The sequence below is a fragment of the Scyliorhinus torazame genome, chromosome 6 (assembly GCF_047496885.1).
Source record: "Scyliorhinus torazame isolate Kashiwa2021f chromosome 6, sScyTor2.1, whole genome shotgun sequence".
Lineage (NCBI taxonomy): Eukaryota > Metazoa > Chordata > Chondrichthyes > Carcharhiniformes > Scyliorhinidae > Scyliorhinus > Scyliorhinus torazame.
In genome coordinates, this window is record NC_092712.1 from 194,618,300 (window position 1) to 194,642,015 (window position 23,716).

Genomic DNA, 23,716 nt, shown 5'->3' on the forward strand with positions numbered 1-23,716 from the left:
TGCAAAGGTGATAAGTGAAGTGACTTTAGCAATTTGAGGCCTGTTCAATTTTCTTGCCAGTTTCGTCTTCCATCTTTCTATTTCATTTACCTCCATTTGAAAGATTTATTGTGCATCTTTCTCATACCTGCTCACCTTGCTATAACTGTGTCCACGTCATGTTGTTATTTCATTCTATTTCATTACTTTATCGAGCTTATCTTTGTGTAATATACGGTTTCTTCCAGCTTTTCAAAAGATGCCCATTTAGCAACAACACCAGCTTAAATATATTTTGGGCCATTAATGCAGTAAAACATTCCAAAGTGCTTCACAGTAGCTCCATCAAACAAAATTTGGCACCAAGTCACATAAAGAGATACGAGGACAGGTAACTAAAAGTTTGGTCAACAAGGTAGGTTTCAGGAATGTTTTAAAAGAGGAAAGAGAGGTCAAGGTGGAGGGAATTCCAGAGCAGCTGAAGGCATGGTCCTCAATGGTGGAGAGAAGGGATTTGCAAGTGGCCAGAATTGGAAGAGCACCTGGAGGGTTACTGAGCTAGAGAAGGTGGGGAGGGCTGAAGCAATGGGGGAATTTGAAAGAAAGGTTAAGAATCTTAAAATCAAGCCATTGCCTGCAGGGAGCCAATCTGGGCCATCAAGCACAGGGATGATGTGTGACTTCAGGCAAGTTAGGATATAGGCAGCATCATTTTGGATATGCTCAGATTTACTGAAGGTGCATGGGGTCATTGTCTGTGTGGAGTGCACGTTCTCCCTGTGTCTACGTGGGTTTCCTCCGCGTGCTCCGGTTTCCTCCCACAAGTCCCGAAAGGCATGCTGTTAGGTAATTTGGACATTCTGAATTCTCCCTCAGTGTACCTGAACAGGTGCTGGAATATGGCGACTATGGGCTTTTCACTGTAACTTCATTGCAGTGTTAATGTAAGTCTACTTGTGACAATAAAGATTATTTAGGTGGAGATTGGCCAGGAACTCAGCAACTCTCATTTCTATCTGATTGGAGTTAAGACTCCTTAGTTTTGACTGTTACCCTCCCACTTTACCAGCATTTCACTGAAGCATCAGGCTGGATTGTATGATGAAGTTTCTAATGTGGGGCAGACTCTAACTCAAGTAAAGAGTTCCTCCACCAAGCCAAATCTTGACACCTTAACCAGGTGCTAATGGACCAGTTATATATGTCCAGCATTTTCTACTTTTAATTTAGATTTCCAGAATATGCAGATTTTTAAGATCTTTTAACTGAGAAAAGCTGAGGTCTAGTTAATGGTTTAGCTACCGTTCAGTTGGTAACTCTCTCACCTCCAAGTCAAAAGACATAAAAGAGTATTTAGGCTGTTACTCTAGTGCAGTACTGAAGGAATGCAGTACTATGAAAGGTTCTTATTTTAAAATGAGATATGAAAGTGAAGCCTTGTCTGCTCTCTCAGGTGGATATAAAGGATGTAACGGCGCTATCTTGAAGAAGAGCTTATCCCGGCCAACGCTTAATTCTCAATCAACATCACTGAAAACAAAGTCTGCTCATTATAACACCACTGTTTATGGGATTTTACTGTCTCCAAATTGGCTGCCATGTTTCCTATGTTACACTTCAGAAATACTTCATTGCCTGGAAAGCACTTGGGGGCATCCTGAAATCATGAAAGGCACCATGTAAATGCAAGTTCTTTTTTCTTTTCAAACACCTGCTGAGAGGTAAATAGAGTAGCCATTCTGGAGCTCAGGCAGGCATTCATATGGAGGCCATCTGGCAATTGTATCCACAGAAACAGTTAGAAGAAAATCTTTTAAAAGAATTTGTACAACGTCTGTGAACTTATTTACACAAGATAAAGAGGTATGAAGTGGATAATAGCTTTTTATCATTGATCCGATGAATGGAGCTGGTTGATTGACAGATTTATGAGAAAGGATATTTGAATGGCTATTTTTGGTTTACTGACATGGAACAAGGGTTTCCCAAAGGTTCACGATTCCTCTGAGGTGTCATGTCTCCTAACAGAATGGACTCGACTCCATCAAAATTGCAGGTGCTCGGAAATATTCACCCCTGCAATGGAGCCAGAAAGGGTTGTGTGCAGGCTCACTACTCGCACTCTAATTTTGTGCTAGCAAAAAAGTGCCAGGACCGGGAATGGGGTTGGGAATCCTAGAACCTGGACCTGCCCACCATTTTCTAAAGGGTTCCCAACTGGGTCCAACTCCATGAAAATCCGGGTCAAGATTTTGCCAGAATAGGCAAAACTGTCTATTTAACAGCAAAACCTATTTATTCAGCAGAGTCTACTTAAAAAGAGAACTCCAGAAACAACCAAAATACAGTAAAGATTTTCAATACATGAAATGTTATTTTAGCATAAACTTGCAGTGAGTGAAGAATGGTTACCTACAAGATAGTGGGGAAGAATTTGTCCAGAGAGGGCACCACTGGCCCCTACCTTCATGGCACATGCTGGTTTCCTCATTGATATCAGAGAAGAAAGCTACACAGGTAGTGGCCACAGCGCTGACTCCCATCAGGGGGGTTGACATTGTCTGTGTAATGTTGTTTGAAGCAGCACTATGTGAACAGATTGTTGCCCCAGTATGTGTAAAATCAATCTCACAGAAGTGCGGTCTCCAGACTTGATTGAGCAAGACCCCCCTCCATGATCTCCATTCTGACCAGCAATAGTGCTGTCACTATATGCAACCAAGACTTTACACTCCTATTTACAGCAACCTTTCATATCTGGAGACAGCCATAATGCTGGGCTTCAATGACATCCACTCCCTCCACCACTGGCACACTGTGACTGCATTGTCTCTCATCTACAAGATGCACTGCAGCAACCTACCAAGGTTTCTTCAACAGCACCTCCCAAACCCATGGCCTCTACCATCTACATGGACAAGAGCAACAGGTACATGGGAACACCATTATTTGCAAGTTTCCCTCCAAATCACTAACAATCCTGACTTGGAAATATATCACCATTTGTTTATTGTCACTGGGTCAAAATCTTGGAACTCCCAATCAAACAGCACTGTGGGAGTATCTACACCACATGGACTACAGAAATTCAAGAAGGCGGCTCACCACCAACTTCTTAAGGGAATTTAAGGATAGGCAAATCCTGGCCTTGCCAGCAATGCTCACATTCTGTGAATGAATAATAAAAAACAAACATTATTTTAATTTGATGTTCTGCACCCACATACTGCACTGAATGAATGCCGAGCAGCAGAGAAATAGCAAGAGCTGGCACAAATAATGGTGTTGTCTCTTACACCAAAACTACATTTGTATTATCCAACCACCCTGCTCCACTCCAATGGCACCTGATGTGTCAAACAACATTCAGGCCTAGGCAGCAACAGCCATGGTGCCTGTACATGTAGGCCCTTCTATTCACCCAGATTGAGAAGGTACTCTACCCTGAGAGACAGATACTGACATATTGCAACTCATCACTTCACTTCTTTCTATCATTGGGGAAACAGAAGCAGCCCATGGTTAGAAAATAGGAGAAGCACTAGAAGAAATAGGTAAGACTGAACACGCCTGTACCATGAGTATCAATTGGATTAGTTGATATTTGATATTATGTTGCCGAGACAGAATAAGGTAGTTGTGGAGAGGTGCGGTGATATTTGTGGATCAAGAAAAGGCTGAAAAGAACAAGTAACTTTTTCTTTTGCCAGGACTTTGAACACATTTCCAGATGCCTGTTTTGCACAGGCACTAAAATCATTACTTAAAGGTGGCGTCCATTGTATCTTTGTTCGAGCCCCAGTTTGACTCAGTTGCCAGGATAACACATTGGCTGGAATTTTCCAGCCCCGCCCCCCACCACGATTGTCTAGTCCTGCCGAAAGTCAATGGAATTTTTGCTGGGCCACCCCATCCCCCTGCGGTTGGTTCCGCCACGGCGGGGCCGGAAATCCTGGCCATTGATTGAAATGTTGTCGGTTCATGTCTCACAATGAGCTCACCATAAACATTTCAGCACCTAATAATATGAGTTTCTTGCGTCCATATATTGATCCCATATTGATGTGATACTTCAGCCCACAACTTCCATTAAGTCACCCTCAATGTGACATCACAACCACATAATCTAAAGTCAGGGCTGCAGCAAAGTCATCCTGAATCGAACGTGTATACAATTGTGTAATTGTAGAGAAATAATAGAATACCAGCTCCAAAATGACATAATTTATAGTTTGTGAGTCAAGATGGTCATTCTTGAATTTGTCATTAGTAATATACAGGCATTCTTTTTAACATCACTGCATCCAATGTTTGAAATCATTATTTTCAAGTGTAAACCACGTAGGAAACCACATTTGTTAGATTATAGGCTGCTTCTATAAATAAAATTGCACAATTTAAACTACCTAAAATAAATGGTACATTAGCATCAATTTAAGGGTTCTGACTTCAATGAATGCTGTTCATTTGTTTTGCTGAAAGTAATCGCACTCACCAACTAAGGTGACCCAGGAGAACATTTCAATCTATGGTGTGAGAAGCTTGGGCGAAATTCTCCCGAAATCTGACCTCATGGGAAGACATTTGACAAACTGCATTATAACCAGAATAATCCTTTACATATTAGTTGCTTTTCAGCCTCTGTGGACACCTGAAAGGATATTGCCTCAGTAATGCACGACACAAGTCACTGGTTGACATGAAGACTGTGTATGTGAGAAGAAAATCATCCAGCAAGATATCTGTAAAACAAAACTCGGTTAATCTGAAACATCTGAACATTGAGTGGTGAATTATTCTCTTCACATGAACCCAGTTGGCGCCAACATTTAAATGTTGTTTCCTTTTGCTGCTTCTTCAGCAGCCTAATTCATTATTACTTACTCCTCACAAATCTATGTGCAAAAGTTTTAAGAACAAAACCAGAAGGCTCAGTTTTATGCATCTTTTATCTAAAGTCATGCATTGCTCCAAAATCCTTTCTTGTACCCAAGTACACCTGTGAACTTTGTTTTATGCTTGAGACATCCTTTAGTGAGCAACATTCTTACGAGATGCAATGCTTTCTTAAAAAGAGACTTGCTTTATTTAAGACATCTTAAGAATTACAACCTAATAAGTGTGCTATTTCCAAAAGAAAATTATATGCATAATTGACCTGGAAAACAGTTTCGCATATGCATTTTATTTATGGAAAGGCTAATGTTGCCTCCCCCACCACTGCCAGTTTCTGGCTGAGCTAATGTTAGTCAAATGGTTGTGTTTGTAATTGATCTTAAAATTATGCTGTGTGCTTTTTTCATAAAAGGTGGGTTAGCTCAGTTGACTAGATGGCAAGAGTATAAAATAGAATACTGCCAACTATGCGGGCTGAACCCCCATACCTGCTGTGCTAGTTCATGGAGGCCAGCCTTCTTACCTTGCTCCAAGCTTGATGTGAAGCTGTGCGCTTCAAGCTCTATAACCTATTGGCCAGGATTTTCTGCTCCCGTTCTTTTCAGGTGGCTTTGGTAACGGGGGTGGAAAATCTCACGAGAGGCTCAAATCGCATTTTACATTGGTGGTAAGTCTCATCAGGATTGTCCCCACTCCCCACCAGTGATGTAATGGCTACTCCACTATCATTATTTGAATGTAATTGTCAGGCCTCTAGGCCTGATAATTCCCCCCCCCTCCCCCCCGTTACGTTATCCATTAATGTTGGCATGAGGGCACGCCAGCATGAATTACGACTGGTCTCCCACGGCATACACCTACGGTAGCAGAACCAGTGGATGAGTTCAGGTGAGTGCATCACCCGAGGGGAGAGGATCTTGCCTGGGCACTGCACCCTGGCACTGTGCCTTAAAAAAACTTAAGTTGCTGGTTGGATGTTGTGGGACCCAGTCCTTGCAATTTCTTTTCTATAACACCAACAATGTCGCTTCAATGCTGCTTTTCCCACCCACTGCCTCACTTTGCAAGAAAATGGTAATATTCTGCCCATTGCCTTTCTCTGATAGAGAGTCATGGGCTATGGCTACTTACCTACCTTTTCATTAAAAGTCAAACAGATGGAAATGAGCATTCTTTTGAGAAATAGAAGTTGACAGCCTGACGTGTTGGAACCTTTTGGTGTTTCTCCCAGCATGCAAAGTTCAACGATTAGTCATATGAAGGTAAAAGTCTTCCCTCTGACATGTTGTAAATCTTTGAAATGCTTTTTTCAGCCAATTTCATTCCCCTTTAATTTTTTCAAGCCTCCGGGCATGCTGAGAAGCCTAATAGCTTCAAAGTGTATTGCTTACATTCTATTTCACGGTCCATTACCCTTTTCAAGCCTCTTGATAGCTTTGTTTGTTTTTATAGCTCTTCACAGTCCATAAACTCTGAAGTGCTTGAAATGCTTCCTCTTTTGAGCAAGTGCTGTTCTGTTCCTAACCACAGTTTGTTTTTAAATAGGCTGTTTATTTGTTCTGAAGTGCTTCCTAGAAAGACCAGGTGCAACTCTGGGTTAGTTTTATCCGGATTGAGGCAGGGTGTCGCACACAGTAATGGGGTGATTTTACCTGGATTGAGGCAGGGAGCAGCATATATGAATGGGGAAATTTTACCTGGACTGAGGCAGGGTGTCGCAGACACTAATGGGGTGATTTTATCCCCAAAGACAAGTGGGTTTAGTAGAATGATAAAATTTAATAATCTCAAACACAAATTCAGCTTATTACAAACTGAAAGCAAAATACAACAGATGCTGAGAGTCACTTCAAACTGTCCACTTCTAGTTTTAATCGTGACAGAATGGTCAGGGGCGTGGGGGCTGGGGATTGTGAGTGCAGGAAATTAACAGACCCCGAGCAGGTGGGTAGTTTATTTGAATATATAACTGAGTTTATGTGCCTCAGATTTAATTTTTCTTCCAGGTCTACTGCTGGCCAGCTGGGTTTCCTGGGCTTCAGGAAACCCGAGAGCTGAAAGTAAGCAAGAGTTTCTACATGGAAGAGGTAAGAGCTTTTTCAGAGAAGAAGCGGTGCTTCCCCCAGACTCCAAACAAACATGCTTCCTTCTTCACAATGGGGTTCAGCACATGTTCTTCACCGTCTGCAATCTAATTCCTTTCCGACAATATGTCCCTCCCCCATGAGCAAATGCCCAGTGATCGGATCCTCTTATGATCACTGTCTACACACAACCAATTCTGTGATTCCCTTTGTGCCAAACTCCACTCCCCCCCCCCCCCCCCCCCCCACCCCACACACAATCACCACCAACCCTTCTAACCACATTGCACTCTGCAATCTCTTGGAAACATATCTACTTTATATCCTGAGTGTTGGTGTCTCCTGCAGTGTTCCCCACCTGACTGGATACCTACTGTCAAGCAATGCTCCACAGCAATAATTCTGAATTGAAACCGCTTGTGTGCTATATTTACTGTCAAACTAAAGATTGTCTGGTTAGTTTGTGGTGTGCTATTGCTATTCTGTCCTGCTGAACTGAGTCATACCGATTAGGAAGGCCTTAAGTATTAAACTCCAGTCAATGTGCATGTTGTCAGGATTCAATTTAATGCTTATACTTCCCATGGTTGAATATCGTGCTGGCACTTATTATCTATCTAGAAAAAAAGGAAGATTTGTATTTATATAACACCTTTCTTGACCTCACGCTGTCCAAAAACACTTTGAAGCTAATGAAACTCCCACAAAAAATGTGTGACTCTCTGTTTGAATCTGTTTTTGTGATGTTGATGGAGGGATAAATGTTGTCCAATGCATTGGGGATAAATCCCCTGCTCTTCTTCGAAATAGTGCCATGGGACCTTTTGCATCCAGCTGAAAGAGCTGACAGAGCCGCAGTCTATTGTTTCGTTCGAAAGGCAGTCCAGCACTCCCTCAGTATTGTACTGGATTTATTTTGCTTGAGACATTTTTTCATAGTGCCAAATGTTGGAGCTGGCATCACAGGGCTGAGGTGTTGATTTCTCTCCCGGCTCTATGTGGGTAATGGTTGCATGTATATTGTATTTGAATGTCTTTGTGTGCATACTTTGCAGCTGAGCGCGAGTTTTCGGTGAAAGCTGGGAGTGGATGGCAAACACCCTTTTTGTGTTTTTTACTTGCCTGCGCGGAGTATGAGGCATCATCTCACTACAACTAGGAATTTATTTCTCCAGGCTACTTCTTTTTCAAATAATCATTAAATTCCATTTGCAATGACATGAGATTGTTTGGCCTATTCCCCCAACATCATTGCACCTCATTGCTTGAGAGTGAAAGGCATCAACATGTCCTATGCATCACGCATTGTTCTGGCCAGACATGCCATCACTCCTGCTGTCTATGCATCAGGTCTCTTTACTTTGGAATGCAATTTTTTTTCCCCATACAGCTGCAACGTTTTATCACAGTCTGCCCAAGACCGTCTGAAACAGACACGCCCAGTTTACTGGTCCTGTGGGCAACCAAATGTGGCAATTAGGGTTTTGGCTCCTCTCCGTGATATAAGTACTTAATTTTATGAACACTTTGCAATTATAGACACCACATAAACTCCAGCAAAATGAACAAATTGAGTGTTTTTACCTCTCTGTTACACTGTTATAATGTCAACAGTACATGGAGAGATGATGAAGATCTTATAAAATGATTTCTGGTAGTGAAATTGCAATAATCATCAAAATGGTGGAAAAGGAACAATTTCATTTTATGAATATATGAAGATACCATTGAATCCAGCAGTGTGACCACAGGAAGCAATGATGGAAGCAAAACAAAATGGTTTAATTTCACACACAATATACAAACTCCACTCCCCGAAAAGCCCTCCCGCCCAGACCCACATCCGGGTTGGGGTTTTTATATCCGCCAGGCTTCCCTTGTTAAGGGGAAGGCCAGCCCCCAACAGGTAAGTTCATATTCTGACAAAGTCACAGGGAACCTAATAGTCCACACCTAATACCCCTGAATGGTGTCCACCGTGGCGGATTGACGAGATCCTCTTCGCCTTGGGCAGGTGCTCGGGGGTTGTCTGTGTGGTGATATGCCTATGGGCAATATCATAGATGGATGGTGTGCGACCTCCAACCAGCAGGTGGCAGTACTGTGGTCATGTGACCAGCCCCTCCCATATAAGGAGGGACACATCCGGCCATCAGTAGATGGTAGTAAAACATAAAGGTGACTGGTCGATGTTAGGTGTAGTTCCAGAGGAGTACTAAGGAGACCCCATGATAACGTGCTCTGTAACAGATTGCTATCTTACCACACGAGACTCAATAAAGGTCCTGGTTTAGCCAAGTCAAGGTCTTTGGTGGATTCCTTTGTAGGGTATAGAAGACCAAACAGAACAGTCCACGCAGGGTCTGAGGCGTACAACGCACGAGGGAATGTCTCTTCCAAATGCAGCGCCAAAGCGATGTTGCCGTAGCCGCTCCCACATCTGGGACTGGGTCACCGGCAACCCTAGATGGTTGGCTTTCCATCTCGGAGTTGGAATCCGAGGTCGCTGCACCCATCATCTCAGTGTACTGGGGCTCAGGAACCTGTGGAGGTGGCAACGGTGGAGGAGATGGCAACAATTGTGCTGGTTTGGCTAGTGCCAGAGAGCGACTGTTGAGGTGATCCATGTGCCTATTTGATTCCCGGCCCTGTGCCGCACTACATAAGAGACCAGTCCCTTGTACAATGTCTGGGATCCATGTGGCTTGTTGCCAAAATTCCTGACCTGTACTGCGTCGCTTTGTGAAAAACAGTCAAAGTCCACCCAGGAGCACAACTGTCCACTGCAGACTTTCCTGCTAATGTCCAGCAATACAAGGCTCAAGTCCGTGCGAAGGCACCACCCCACAAGCAGCTCTGACAGTGCCACCCCATTGTGGCATGCGGCATAGTACATTCTGCGCTGGTGAACGCTGTCCCATTGGTTGAAATGAGAACCTCCGGGATGCCGTATATACTGAACGTCTAGTGGAACCGCCTGATCGTGGCCTTTTGAGGTCATCAATGGCATGAGATGAACATCCATCCACTTTGAGTGGGTGTTGACCAGGATCAGCAAGATTAACCCTTGGAACGGCCTGACAAAATTAATGCGAGGCCGCGACCAGGGTCGTCCCGATCACTCCCGAGGATGGAAGGGCGTCGCCGGCAGAAGCCGCTGGTACTCCTGGGATTGGCCACACTGCTGGGCAACCTTCTCAATGTCGGTGCTGATACCAGGCCACCATACGTAGTTATGGGTCAGCATCTTCACTCATGAGACCCATGGATGGCTGTTATGGAGATCCTTCAAAATGGGGATGCAACCTTTCGCTGGGACCACAACACACTTCCCCCAGAGGAGGACTCTGTTCTTCCACACCGAGCTCTGCTATCTTCGTTGTGAAGGCCCTCAGATCATCTGGCAAAGCGCGGTGCTGAGCTCTGTGCAAGATGATGTGCCGGACACAGCCTAACTGGAGATCACTCTGGGTCCAGGCCCGGACTTGTGATGCCATGATGGGCAATGTATCCATAAAATACAAAGCTGGTGCAAGCGGGCGACGGAGTTCTGGTATGTTGGAGTTCTGGTCAGGAGGAGAAGGTGTCTCAATGCGTCCGAATGAGGGATCTTCATCCTGGTGCGGTGGTCTATTGCATACTCATTGAATCCCATCGCTGAAACCGCACGGACATAACAGCGGGAACTGCCCTGTCCTCTTTGAACAATCCCAGCAAGGATTTGTGAACTATCAGCACCATAAAAGCGTGGCCATAGTCACACTGATGGAATTACAATACTGCGAATACTACGGCCAAACCCTCCTTTTCAATCTGGGTGGAGGCAAGAGTTTGAGAAGGAAATGCAATGGGCCGTTCCGTGCCATTGCTCATAGGGTGGGGCCAAAACCGCCCCGACAACATAAGGCAAGGTTTGGCGGGGTCAAAGTGGTAAGCAGTCTCAAGGAGAGCTGCCTTTTTACCTCGATGAAGGCGGCCCACTGCGGTTGACCCTATGATCATGCCTGGCCCTTCTTCAGCAATCGGTGCAAGGGGGCCAGCAGGGTTGCGAGGTTCGGAATGAACTTCCCGTAATAGCTGATCCCGAGAGAAAAGAACAGAGTTCCGTTGGTCCGTCCGGAATGGGGGTCGGCTGGATCGCCTGCACCTTGTCCTGGACTGGGTGAAGACCATTGTGGGCCACGCGGTAATCAAGGTGCGCAACGTCCCGGGTGTGAAACATGAGCCTTTCCTTGGGAAACCAAACACCAGCTGCCAAATAATGTTGGAGCACCTCGCAGAGGTTTCTCAAGTGCTGCTGGTCCGACATCCCAGCAATCAACATGTTGTTGAGGTAAACCACAACGCGTGGTAAATCCCGCAGTATGTTCTCCTGGAATATAGCGCAAGCCAATGATATCCCAAAAGGCAGCCAGATATATTCATACAACTTAAGGTGCTATTCACGGTCACGAATTTCCAGGATCCTGAGTCCAAAATCAACTGAAGATACGAGTGGCTCATGTTGAGTTTCATGGAGGTGCGACGTCCGCTAGATTATGCATAAAGGTCCTCTATCTGACGTATGGCCAAATGGGAAACACGGTTGACCGTCATTTTGTAGTCCCCGCAAAGGCATACGGTGCTATCGGGCTCCAGCACGGATACAACTGGCACCGCCCAATCTGCGAATTGCACAGGACGGATGATGCCCGAATTCTCCAAACGGTCGAGCTCAGCATCTACCTTCGGCTGCAGGGCATATGGGATCGGCCGGGCACACAAATAACGTGGCTGCACCAGCAGGTCGATGCCGATCTTGTCCGTGGTCCCCCGGATGGTGCTGCTGGAACAAGGTACCTGGTGTCTGGTGTCGTGGAACTGAATCATACAATGTCTACAGTGCAGTAGGAAGCCACTTGGCCCATCGTGTCTGCACCACACATGGACTGAACCACAACAGTGAGTCAGCATCTTCAGCAGAAATGGGGAGCAAAGGTCAGGATGAAAACACACAGCCGCGTTCCCTTTAGAGTTAGTAATAATGTAGTTGAATGTTTGCCTCTTGATTAAATGTGAACGTGAGTATTAAAAGTTACAGAATTTATGTACTCGGTGATGTGTTGGGTACTCTGGATCTGTGGAGACTGCGTTTACCTTAGCAGTAACATGGACAGGCTACCAACACTTGTAATAGTACGACTCTATTTTATTTAACTAAGAGCTGTTAAACATACTTGCACTGTGGGTCGGCACTATGTTAGATTGACTGAAGACCTATGCCTAACCTGACCAGCCTATACTGCTAGCACATGGTGGATGTTTGTGCTACTGACTGCAGGCTCTGTCTCTCTCAGAGGCTGCATCCCGAATGAGCGGGAAAACTAGTGCCCTCTGTCTTTATAGTGACCGTGCCCCAACTGGTGATTGGCTGCTGTGTTGTGTGTGTTGATTGGTCTTGCAGTGTGTCAGTCAGTGTGTGTCTCTGCACCATCATATACTGAAGTGTATATTATGACACTAGGGAAATAAGCAACAACTAATAAATGAAACCATACTGCTTTTCTTAATCGTCGCCCACAGATGTAAGAAATTGTCCTGGGTTAGAAAGTGTTAGTACAAGTTAGAGGTCCTCACAGAGGATATTACACAGCACTGTGCAAAGGCTGAAATGCATCTGGCAGAGATCTGAGTAAGATCCTGTCTATGAGGCATTGTTATGATTTCCAGCAGCTGTGTCTACAACAGTGGAATCTTTTAGTTACTGACGTTTTTGCAAAACCCCAGATTTTATCTCAACATTTAATGATCAGTGCAGCTCGCTGTTATGCCGTATTGTAGAATGGAGTGTGAAGTGTGCTGGCAAACTCACAGTTGGGCTTCAGTGATTGACAGGAAGTATGCTGGTTGTGCCTTAAGGTATTAACCGTTCAGTGAAGAGTTTGAACTCGGTATTCAGGGCTGCTGAATTATTCCTGCAGTAACCTGCAATGCCTCTGAATATTGCACTGCATTACGAGCAAGTTAAAACACATACCAGTGTGTTCTGGGAAAGTAATAATTAGGTTAGATAGGCCTCACAAACAGCAAATTAAGCTTTTATACTCTGCTGTTATTGTTAAATATTAACAAAAAACACGCTTCCACTTGAAGCATTTTAACAATTTTCAGAGGGTTTTGAAAAGAACAGCAGCACCCTATCAATACATGAAAATTGACACAATGATTGAATTGAGATATCAAGTAATTAGAAATAAATATCACTCTAGCTATATATAATCCATACCTATATGTACGATCCCTTCATTTACATCTAAACCTGACTGTCTAAATGGAGACTTGTTTTCCATCAACTATATCTGGGATGTCAGGGAAGGAGGTGAATGGAGGTGAGCTGTTTGTACAAAGGGCGGGAAAGGAAATCCGAGAGAGAACTGCAGAGCAGTGTGCAATTGGGACGGTGCAGGATTAGAAATTTAGAGGTTAGAAATTCAACTCAACCAGATCTAGGAAAAAAACATTGAAAACGGCAGTCCCAATTGGTTTACTAATGTCCTTTAAGCCTAGCTTACATTCAACTCCAGTCCTCCACTACTAGGTGAAGATTAGTACAACTAGGGTTAAAGTGAGACACACAGTGAGGAGTACATGACAGAATAGAATAATAAATAGGAATGAGGCTGTTATATAGGAATAAGAAAATATATGAATGAAGAGATCGACATAGGTATGGATTATATATAGGTAGAGTGATATATAGAGGTTAATATGTAAACAGGAGAGAAAGATTCAGGCATATTTATAAACTTCTTTCATTTTGCTCCCTCAACTATGATATCACATAATCTGCTTGGTTAAAACAAGGAAATACAAATTGCATCACGGTTCAGATAGAATGAAAGCATCTTACAAATTCATTGGCATTCTGAGAAGTATCACTGTCTTGCATCAGTTTACGTGATTACGTATTAGCGCAGGCAACAACGTTCATGATGTGTGTGGCGCTTCGGGACTTTTTTGAGGGATGTAATGAGGAATTATATATGCAAGGCTGTTAAAATCAGATTTTATTGTTAACGGTTCTTTTTTTTTGGGGTGCCTTTCAATGTTTATTTTTAGCCTTAAAAACGGAGAGAAATCAGGGGAAATCAGTAGATACAGATAACCATTTTACTTTGAATATTATTGGACCTCAGAACACAAGACATGAGTTAAACTAAATGACAGCCCACAGCTATTTGCAAATCAGCAGTGGGGGGAATGTGTAGGTATGACAAATTGAATAAAAGAAAGTCAAGTTCAACTACAAATGCATATCTTCTATATGTAACATGAAATTGCCAACATGGTTTAATTGCTCAGTTGCAGGCAGGGTCCTATTCTCCAGAATGTCCTCCCTCCACCTCACTGTTTCTCTACAGCGATCAGGATTTTACCGCCCCGCCGCAGCTTGTCTCCTTCAGCGGATGTGGCAAGCCATTTAAATCTAGTTCAGCAGGACTGTAATATCCCGTCGGAAGGCAGGAGGAGCTGTAAAATCCTGACCAATGTCTTGAAACATTATGGGCTGGATACTACGATTGCCAACGGCGAAATCGCAATCGGCGATTGGCTGGAAAATCCGTTTTGACGCCGAAATCGGGGGTGACATCGTTTTGGAGCATCCCTCCAAAACAGTGTAATCGGTGAGTACACCGCACGCCCTCCCCCGATGCTCCGCTCCCCGATGGGCCAACTTCCCAACGGCGTGGGTGTGTGTGCTCTGAAGTTTCCTCAACCTCGTGTGGCGGCTGCGGACTGAGTCCAGCGCCGCCACAGTCGGGGGTGGGGAGCCGTTCTACTGGCCGGGGGGGCTTCGGTGGGGGCTAGGGGAGACTGGTGAGGGGCGGTCCGGGGATGGCGAGGGGGGTAACAGGGGGGCACTATCTGGCAGGCCGGGTTTGTGTGTGGCCAGCACCATGTTGTATGCCGTGACTGATGCCAGTCCCCGCCGTGCACATGCGCGGCCACGGCCCGGAAGCTTTCTGTCTGTATCTGCAGGTTAAGCCGGGGGCTTTATATGGCGCGGCTGCTAGCCCCCCCCAACCGGGCGGACCATAGGTGCGGGGACGGCACCGAAATTTGGGTTGTAAAACCAAACGCATGCTCCGGACATAGCCTCAAAATCGGAGGCCTCAAAATCGGAGAATGCACCCTATATTATTTTAAATGCTCCATACAAATAGATGTTGTTAGATGTAGCTCACATAACATATTCTTTTCTCTAACCCTGATATTTTAATTGTGTCAAAAGTATCTGCAACTACTTGAAACTCAAAACTCACGGGCAGAGAATGGAGCGTACCCCAAAAGACGGGTTTGGCGCCCTTGCGATACTCCGATGCCCCCCCTCCGGTGGCCTCAGCGCGCTATCCCCCCCCCCCCCCCCCCCGGTGGTGGGGGTATGAAAACCAGTGATTTCCATTTAATTAATAGACTAGGGGCGTCATTCTCCGACCCCCCGCCGGGTCGGAGAATGGCCGTAGGCCGCCGTGAATCCCACCCCTGCCCCCGCCGAAGTCTCCGGTACCGGAGATTGGGCGGGGGCGGGAATCGGGCCGCGCCGGTTGGCGGGACCCCCCGCTGGATTCTCCGGCCCGGATGGGCCGAAGTCCCGCCCAGAAATTGCCTGTCCCGCCTGCGTAAATCAAACCTGGTATTTACCGGCGGGACCAGGCGGCGTGGGCGGGCTCCGGGGTCCTGGGGGGGGGGGGCGCGGGGCGATCTGACCCTGGGGGGTGCCCCCACGGTGGCCTGGCCCGCGATCGGGGCCCACCGATCCGTGGGCGGGCCTGTGCCGTGGGGGCACTCTTTCCCTTCCGCCTCCGCTACGGCCTCCACCATGGCGGAGGCGGAAGAGACCCGCCCCACTGCGCATGCGCGGGAAACTGACAGCGGCCGCTGACGCTCCCGCGCATGCACCGGGAAACTGTCAGCGGCCGCTGACGCTCCCGCGCATGCGCCGCATTTCCGCGCCAGCTGGCGGGGCAACAAACGCGATTTCCGCCAGCTGGCAGGGCGGAAATCCCTCCGGCGTCGGCCTAGCCCCTCAATGTTGGGGCTAGGCCGCCAAAGATGCGGAGCATTCTGCACCTTTGGGCCGGCGTGATGCCCGTCTGATCGGCGCCCTGTTTGGCGCCAGTCGGCGGACATCGCACCGTTGGGGGAGAATTTCGCCCCCGATGTCCGATCCCGCCGCTGTTATGCACCATCGCCACAGCAGGAAATCCACAAGCTGGCTTTGGTGCAAGTTTGTCCACGTGTTGCCCTTGACGCGGTGGAACCCGAGCTGTAGCAAGGGAGTCAGTGCATAACTGGGGTGCCCCCAAAGTCCATCAGAAAGCCCCCCTACCCCCTGCAACACAAATCCTGCCCCACTTCACGGAGAAGTAGGGACAACCTCCCACCACCAACATGAGAATAATGGGCCACCCTCATGCGTGCATGCTGTGCGGGGGTGGGGGGGGGGGGGGGGCGGGGAGGGTGACCCTCCTCGCCAGCAAGGAGGGTACAAGATTCACATTGTGGGGGGAAAGGGGCCACCGCCGGACATCGGGATTGAACCGTCCACTCAAAATGGCGTCCCGAAAATGGGATTCCAAAGGAATGCGATGAGCTTTCCACCATGCAGGAATTAGCACAGTTAAGGAGAGAGATTCGCACCTGGATACCGCTCCCAGCGGAGACCAGTCCCCATTCTCCATTGGCGGGAGCACTTAGTCTTCAGAATGGAGAATCCCAACAACAGGGTTTTGGAAATTTTCCACCATTGTCTAATGAAATCCAGTAAGGTGCTTTCAAGATCCAAAACGATGTGCGACCCATTCTATTGTGTCCCATGGGTTTGGTCACTGTGTTGGAATTTAATGTGATTCACAGTCAAACTTCAAGCACAAGCTATTAGCAAACAGTAAATGTAATGTTTCAGTTTCAGCTACCTTCACTAAATGTATTAGAGCTACTGTTTGGATCAAAGTGTTCTAATGAGGCTAATTAGAAGGCTACTATTACACATGCAGATTATTTTCTGGCGTAAAATTCATCACTATTTAAAATTCAACAGTAATGAATGACTTGCATTTGCCTTACTTCTGAACCCAATTTATTTTACTCCTACAGAGATGAGCACATTTTTTTAAAAACAAATTTTATTCAAACTTGTATCGAAGTAGGTTACAGCAAATAAATACCCCGGGAAACATTCTTCCCAACAATCAGCTATACTGTTTGTACTCCTTTTTTTCTTCTTTTTTACCCCCCCCCCCCACCTCATCACACCCCCCCCCCCCCCCCCCCCACACCCCTTGCGACAAACAGTCCTCAAATATGGTCACAACATCCCCCACCTTTTCTCAAACTCCCCTGCTGAGTCCCTGAACTCAAACTTTATCTTCTCTAACCGCAGGAAGTCATACAGGTCACCCAACCATGCTGCTACCACCGGTGGCGATGCCGACCGCCACTCCAGCAAAATTTGTTGCCGTGCAATCAGAGAGGTGAAGGCCAAGACATCGGCCTTCCTCCTCTCCATGAGCTCCGGCTTCTCTGGAACCCCAAATATCGCCACCAAAGGATCCGGGTCCACTCCCTCCTCCATTATCCTGCCTAAGACCGCGACCACTCCCGCCCAGAATCTTCCCAATTTTTCACAACCCCAAAACATGTGCGCATGATTCGCTGGCCCCCACCCACACCTTTCACACTCGCCTGCTACCCCCTGAAAGAACCCACTCATTCTCGCACGAGTCATATGCACCCTGTGCACCACCTTAAACTGTATTAGGCTCATCCTTGTACAAGAGGAGGTCCCGTTTACCCTCCGCAGTACCTCACTCCATACTCCCCAATTGATCTCCTTTCTCAACTCTGCTTCCCATTTCTCCTTGATCTTCACCACCCGCTCGCCTCCCTGCTCCCCCAGCCACTTATACATATCCCCAATTCTTCCTCCCCTTCCACATCTGGAAGCAGCAGTCGCTCCAGCAGGGTGTATCCCGGCAATCTAGGGAACCCCTTCCAGATCTTTCGTGCAAAGTCCCTAACCTGTAGATACCTGAATTCACTACCCTTTGGCAGCTCCACCCTCTCTCTGACAAAGTCAGAGATGATTGTGTCCACTTTCCGAAAAAAGGCATTTGGTATAAAGATCGGGAGAGCCTGAAAGATAAACAAGAATATTCATTTTCACCAGTTGGACCCTCCCTGCCAACGTTAAGTGCTGTGTATCCCACCTCTTAAGTTCCTCCCTGGCCTCCTCCACCAGCTTCATTAAGTCCCACTTTTGGAGCCCCGTCCATTCCCTCGCTACCTGAATCCCCAAGTACCTAAACCTATCCCTCGCTACCGTAAATGGCATCCCCCCTAAATTAGCCCGCTGTGTCAGCTCATTCACCGGGAATACCTCGCTTTTCCCTACATTCAGCTTGTATTCCGAGAACCCTCCAAACCTCCCCAACAGGCCTATAATCCTTCCCATACTCTCCAACAGATCCGAAACATACAGCAAGAGGTCATCGGCATAGAGCGATACCCGATGCTCCCTCTGTCCCCTCATTATCCCCTGCCACTCTGCCGACCCCCTGAGAGCCATCGCCAATGGCTCTATGGCTCTATGGCCAGCGCAAACAGCAGTGGCAACAGCGAGCACCCCTGCCTCGTGCCCCTGTGTAAGTCAAAGCTTCGTGAGCTCATATCATTCGTCCTCACCCTCGCTCTTGGCACCACAGACAGCAACCGCACCCATGCCACAAATCTCAGCCCAAATCCAAACCTTCCCAAAACTTCGAACAAGTACCGCAACTCCATCCGATCAAATGCTTTCTCCGCGTCCATGGACACCACCACCTTCGGTATCAGAGTTCTTGACGGATTCATCACCACATTCAACAACATATTACTCGCGAGCTGCCTGCCCTTCACGTAGCCTGTTTGATCTTCTGCAACCACCCCCAGAACACAATCCTCCATCCTCCCTGCCAACAACTTAGCCAATACTTTCAGATCCGTGTTCAACAGTGATATGGGTCTATACGACCCACATTCCACCGGATCCTTCCCTTTTTTGGGGATTAGTGTGATTTCTGCCAGCTTCATCGTCTCCGGCATCTCCCCCTTCTCCAGTACTTCATTAAACGCCCCCAACAGATGTGGTGCCAGTTCCGCCGCAAATTCCTTATAACATTCTGCCGGGTACCCATCCGGCCCAGGGGCCTTCCCCGACTTCATACCCCTGATACCATCCAGCACCTCCCTCAGCCCCAGGGGCTCCTCCAACGCCTGCCTCTTTGCTTCCTCCACCTGGGGAAATGCCAGCTCGTCCAGAAACCACCCCATGTCCCCCTCCTCTCCTCCTGGGTCTGCCTCATAAAGTCCCTGGTAATATTCTCTAAATGCCTCATTTATCTTCCCTGGCTCTGACTCCACATCCCCAGCCCCAGTCCGGATCTTCAATATTTCCCTGGACGCAGCCTGCCATCGCAGCTGGTGCGCCAGCATGCGGCTCGCCTTCTCCCCATACTCGTATTGCACCCCTCTTGCCCTACGCAATTGCCCTACCGCCCTCCCCATTGTCAGCCTGTCAAATTGCCCCTGCAACTTTTTCCTCCTCGCCAATCCCTCCACGGTGGGCACCTTCGAATATTCCCTGTCCACCTCCACTATCTCGCTCACTAGATGGTCATGTTCCGCCCTCCTTTCCTTATTCACACGAACCGTAAATGAGATAATTTCTCCCCGGACCACTGCCTTCAGTACTTCCCAAAAAATGCCCGCCGGCACCTCCCCATTCTGACTGAACTTGACATAATCCCCAATCGACAACCGCACCTTATCACAAAAACCTCCACCTGCCAACAACCCCGAGTCAAACCTCCACCCCGGCCTCTGCTCTCATCCCGTACTGAACCGAATATCCAGCCAGTGGGGTGCATGGTCCGAGATAACTATCCCTGCATACTCTGCCCCCTCCACCCCAACCAAAATCTCCCGACTCACTACAAAGTAATCAATCCACGAATACACCTTATAGACGTGTGAAAGGAAGGAATACTCCCTTCCTCCTGGGTTCTGAAAGCGCCATGGATCCAGCATACCCATCCTCTCCATGAATCCCCCCCAGCTCCCTTGCCATTCGTACCCTACCCATCGACCTGGGGCTCGATCTATCCACCCTCGGCTCCAGGACACAGTTAAAATCTCCTCCCATGAGCAACTGGTACGTGGCCAAATCCGGGATTGCTGCCAGCAACATCCCCATAAAACCCACATCATCACAATTTGGGGAATGCATATTTACCAACACTACCGGTGCCCCTTCCAATCCCCCATTCACAATCACATATCTCCCACCTGGATCCCTCACCTCCTTCGCACCCATGAATCCCATTTTTTTGCTCATTAAAATCGCCACACCCCTCGATTTCAAATCAAACCCCGAGTGAAAAGCCTGCCCGACCCATCTCTTCCTTAACCTAACCTGGTCCTTCACATGGAGGTGTGTCTCCTGCAGAAAGACCACCCCCGCTTTCAAGCTCCTGAGGTGCGCGAACACCCGCGACCTTTTAACCGGCCCATTCAGTCCCCAGACGTTCCAGATTACCAACCTTACCGGAGGCTTGCGCCTCCAATCCCCTCTCCGTCCGTCATCTTCCCCACTTAACTCCTGCCCCTTTAATTCCACTCAGTACCTAGCCCATTCCAGATGGCCCCTTTCCTTGCCCTTGACCATGTCATCTCTCACTCCCTGCCACTTCGCAGAAACCTCCCCCCTCCCCCCCCCCCCCGGCTTTTCCCCTTCTTCCCCCCTTCCCCTTTCCCCCCTTCCCCCGGCCACCAGTCTTAGCCTTCTCCCCCACCACCTCACTTCCGTTCACCAGCATAACCTGCTAGCGTGGCTGCTCCTGCGCAAAGGCACATCCTAATGACCCCCCCTCCCTCTCTTCCCCCACTCCTCAGCTCCAAGAAGAAGGCCTCCTGCTGGCCTTGCCCTCCCCCACCCAAACAAGGACTTCTCCTGAACTCCAGGTAGCCTTCTCCAAAAGCAAACAAACAGATGTTAAACACAAACAGTCCCATAAAACAGGAGGGGGGGATGGGAACATCCATCCCCACATAAACATTTCACCCCTACAACTTCTTACAATCTCAACATTGAACAGAAACCACCCAACAAAAAAAGGCGAAAATCCCCCAATCCCTACACCCACTTCAAACATGCTCCCGACCATTACATAGTGCCAGCACCCCGGTTCCCAAGCATTGACCGCTCCGTTCTCCACCAGTTTATGCTCCTTAATGAAGTCTTCGGCCGCTTCTGGGGTCTTGAAATAATACTCCCGGCCTCCGAACGTCACCCATAATTTCGCCGGGTAGAGCACCCCAAACCTGATCTGCCGTCGGTACAGCACCGCCTTGGCCTTGTTGAAACCTGCCCGCCGTTTTGCCAACTCGGCTCCGATGTCCTGATAAATCCGGATGCTATTTCCCTCCCAGTCGCAGCTATGCTCCTCCCTGGCCCACCGTAGAATTTTCTCTTTCTCCTCAAATTTATGGAGTCTCACGATCACCGCCCGCGGCGGCTCCCCAGCTCTAGGCTTCTGCCTCAGAGACCTATGCGCTCGGTCCACTTCAGGTGCCTTATCTAGCACCCCTTCTGCCACCAGTCCCGCCAGCATCCTCGAGACGTACCTCGTGGCACTCACACCTTCCACTCCTTCAGGCAGGCCCACTATTCGCAGGTTCCCTCTTCTTGAGGTATTCTCCTGCTCCTCAACCTTTGACCTCAGCGTTTTACAAAGGTCACCTAGGAGCCCCACCTCCGCCTCCAAAGCCACCACATGATCGCCGTGGTCCGAGATCACTCCTTCAGTCTCCCGAATCTGTGACCCCTGCACCTCCAAACACTTCTCGATCTGCTCCAAAGTACTCTTCAGGGATGCCACAGCTTCTGCAATGGCCTTGGCATGATCTTCACGCATTTCCTTCCTCTGTTTATGGAATTCCTCCTTGATAAAAGTCATCAGTTCCTGTATCTGGGGCCTTACAGCTTGCCCCTCCCCCGCCTGCATGCTGTAAGAGACTGTCTGTGAGGCACAAAACTGTTTCAACTTTCCAGCCAAACTCTCACTGTTTTCTGCCGGGTCCAGTGATCAGAAGACCTACCATTCCAGGGATAAACTACTCCTCTAACATTCACCTCCACCTTTTCATCAAAATTCCACCCGGATCTGGGTTAAAAGAGCCCTTTTCTGTGACTTTGAACAGGAGCAGCCTTTTATGTGACCAATCACTCCATGGTCACAAGCGGAAGTCTACAGAGATGAACACATAATGCGTAGGCACAAAAAGTGATTGGAATACGATTCAGCAATTAAGCCAAAAAATTGGAGGGCTGATGTTGAAGTTTAAAGGTCAGTAATAGTTTGGGATTGTTTACTCTGTCAGAATTAAAATTGCCATTAGGTTTACAATGCTGGTTTAATTCCTCTCTCTAATTATTGTTAGCGAACATCTTAGTACATCACGAGGAAATCCTATCTTATGCATTATGTCACCATTTAGAATACAGGTAGCCTTTCCATCATTCTATCCGAGTACAGGGAATGATTCAGAAGCATTTTAATTCATTTTGTAATGAATTTACAACTTGTATCATTGGAAGGGGAAAAATAATGACACAGTGGTCCGTTAACACCGTAAAAATTACTGCTTTGAATTTAGCTTTCTGCAAACAATACAAAATAAATTGCTTCCAATACTTCACACCAAGGGAATTAAACCTCATAAAAGTCAATAAGTTCTAGAGAGCTGGTTAACATTCCTTGTGGTACAGCCACTGCATAAACTATATTCAGTTAAGCAAATAACAACAATTTAATGAAAGAAAAATGACAATAATAAATTGAACCTGCAGCACTGTGCGAGATGGACAGATAAACAGAATATTACCGAATCATATAAATGCACTCATTTGATTCAATGGCAGGATAATAGCCCTTACCTGTCTCTTTGCATTCACCTTCCTCCAGGTGTATGTCGTTCAGCAGATGTTCCAGAATCTTCTCAGGGGTTCCAGCCACCACCATGTACCTATTAGATAGTATAGATTCCACTGAGTCATCTTCTGCTGAAGACTGTGAAGGATTACTCCATTCATCCTCTGAATCCTCGTCAATGTATTTAAAATAAGGCACATCAAAAGCCGGCACAGTCATACAGGCATTATCCTCAAACATTTTGGAAACCGTTTTGTCTCCCATGCAGGAATCAAAAACTCTTGAACTTCCCATTCTGCTCCCTTGTTATTTTGTTTCTAACTGTCAGAGCACTACATAATTTCAGTGTTTTGTTTTGCTCTTTCTTACTGTTAGACTTCAGCTCATCTAATCCATCTGGCTGCTGAGTGCTCTGCAGAGTATGTGAACCACTTACCTCCAATCATTCTGGGCACACCCTGCTAAGGGGGATGGGCTAGATGACGACACCTTTTTCAGGATGAGTACATCTTGGCCTCGTTCTTTCACTCGAACTGTGTTCGCTTCATCATTCTGTTACACAAGAAAGGAAGCAAATAATGGACTTTCAAGGATTTTGCACAAGCAGCTGAACTGTACAGCCTCTTCACCCAAAACAGAAATCACTGTGTTTTACAATATTCATTTCAAAATCTGACTTCTTATTTTTCCCTTCAGTGAATGCTGTCAGCTCTCAGCTACATGCCAGTTAATTGCTCACACACAGGA

General features: G+C 47.2%; 1 protein-coding gene across 3 annotated transcripts in view; it reads right to left on the reverse strand.

Annotated features, from left to right (window-relative positions):
* rapgef5a (Rap guanine nucleotide exchange factor (GEF) 5a) overlaps nt 1-23,716 on the reverse strand; it is a 370,729-nt gene that overhangs the window by 115,341 nt on the left and 231,672 nt on the right. For 2 of the 3 annotated variants that reach the window (XM_072509217.1, XM_072509219.1), the window contains 3 exons: nt 23,406-23,521; nt 22,975-23,063; nt 4,643-4,721 (listed from right to left, as the gene is read on the reverse strand). In XM_072509217.1, coding sequence (XP_072365318.1) covers nt 4,643-4,721; nt 22,975-23,063; nt 23,406-23,521 — 284 coding nt within the window. The other variant, XM_072509218.1, reaches the window with a different exon arrangement.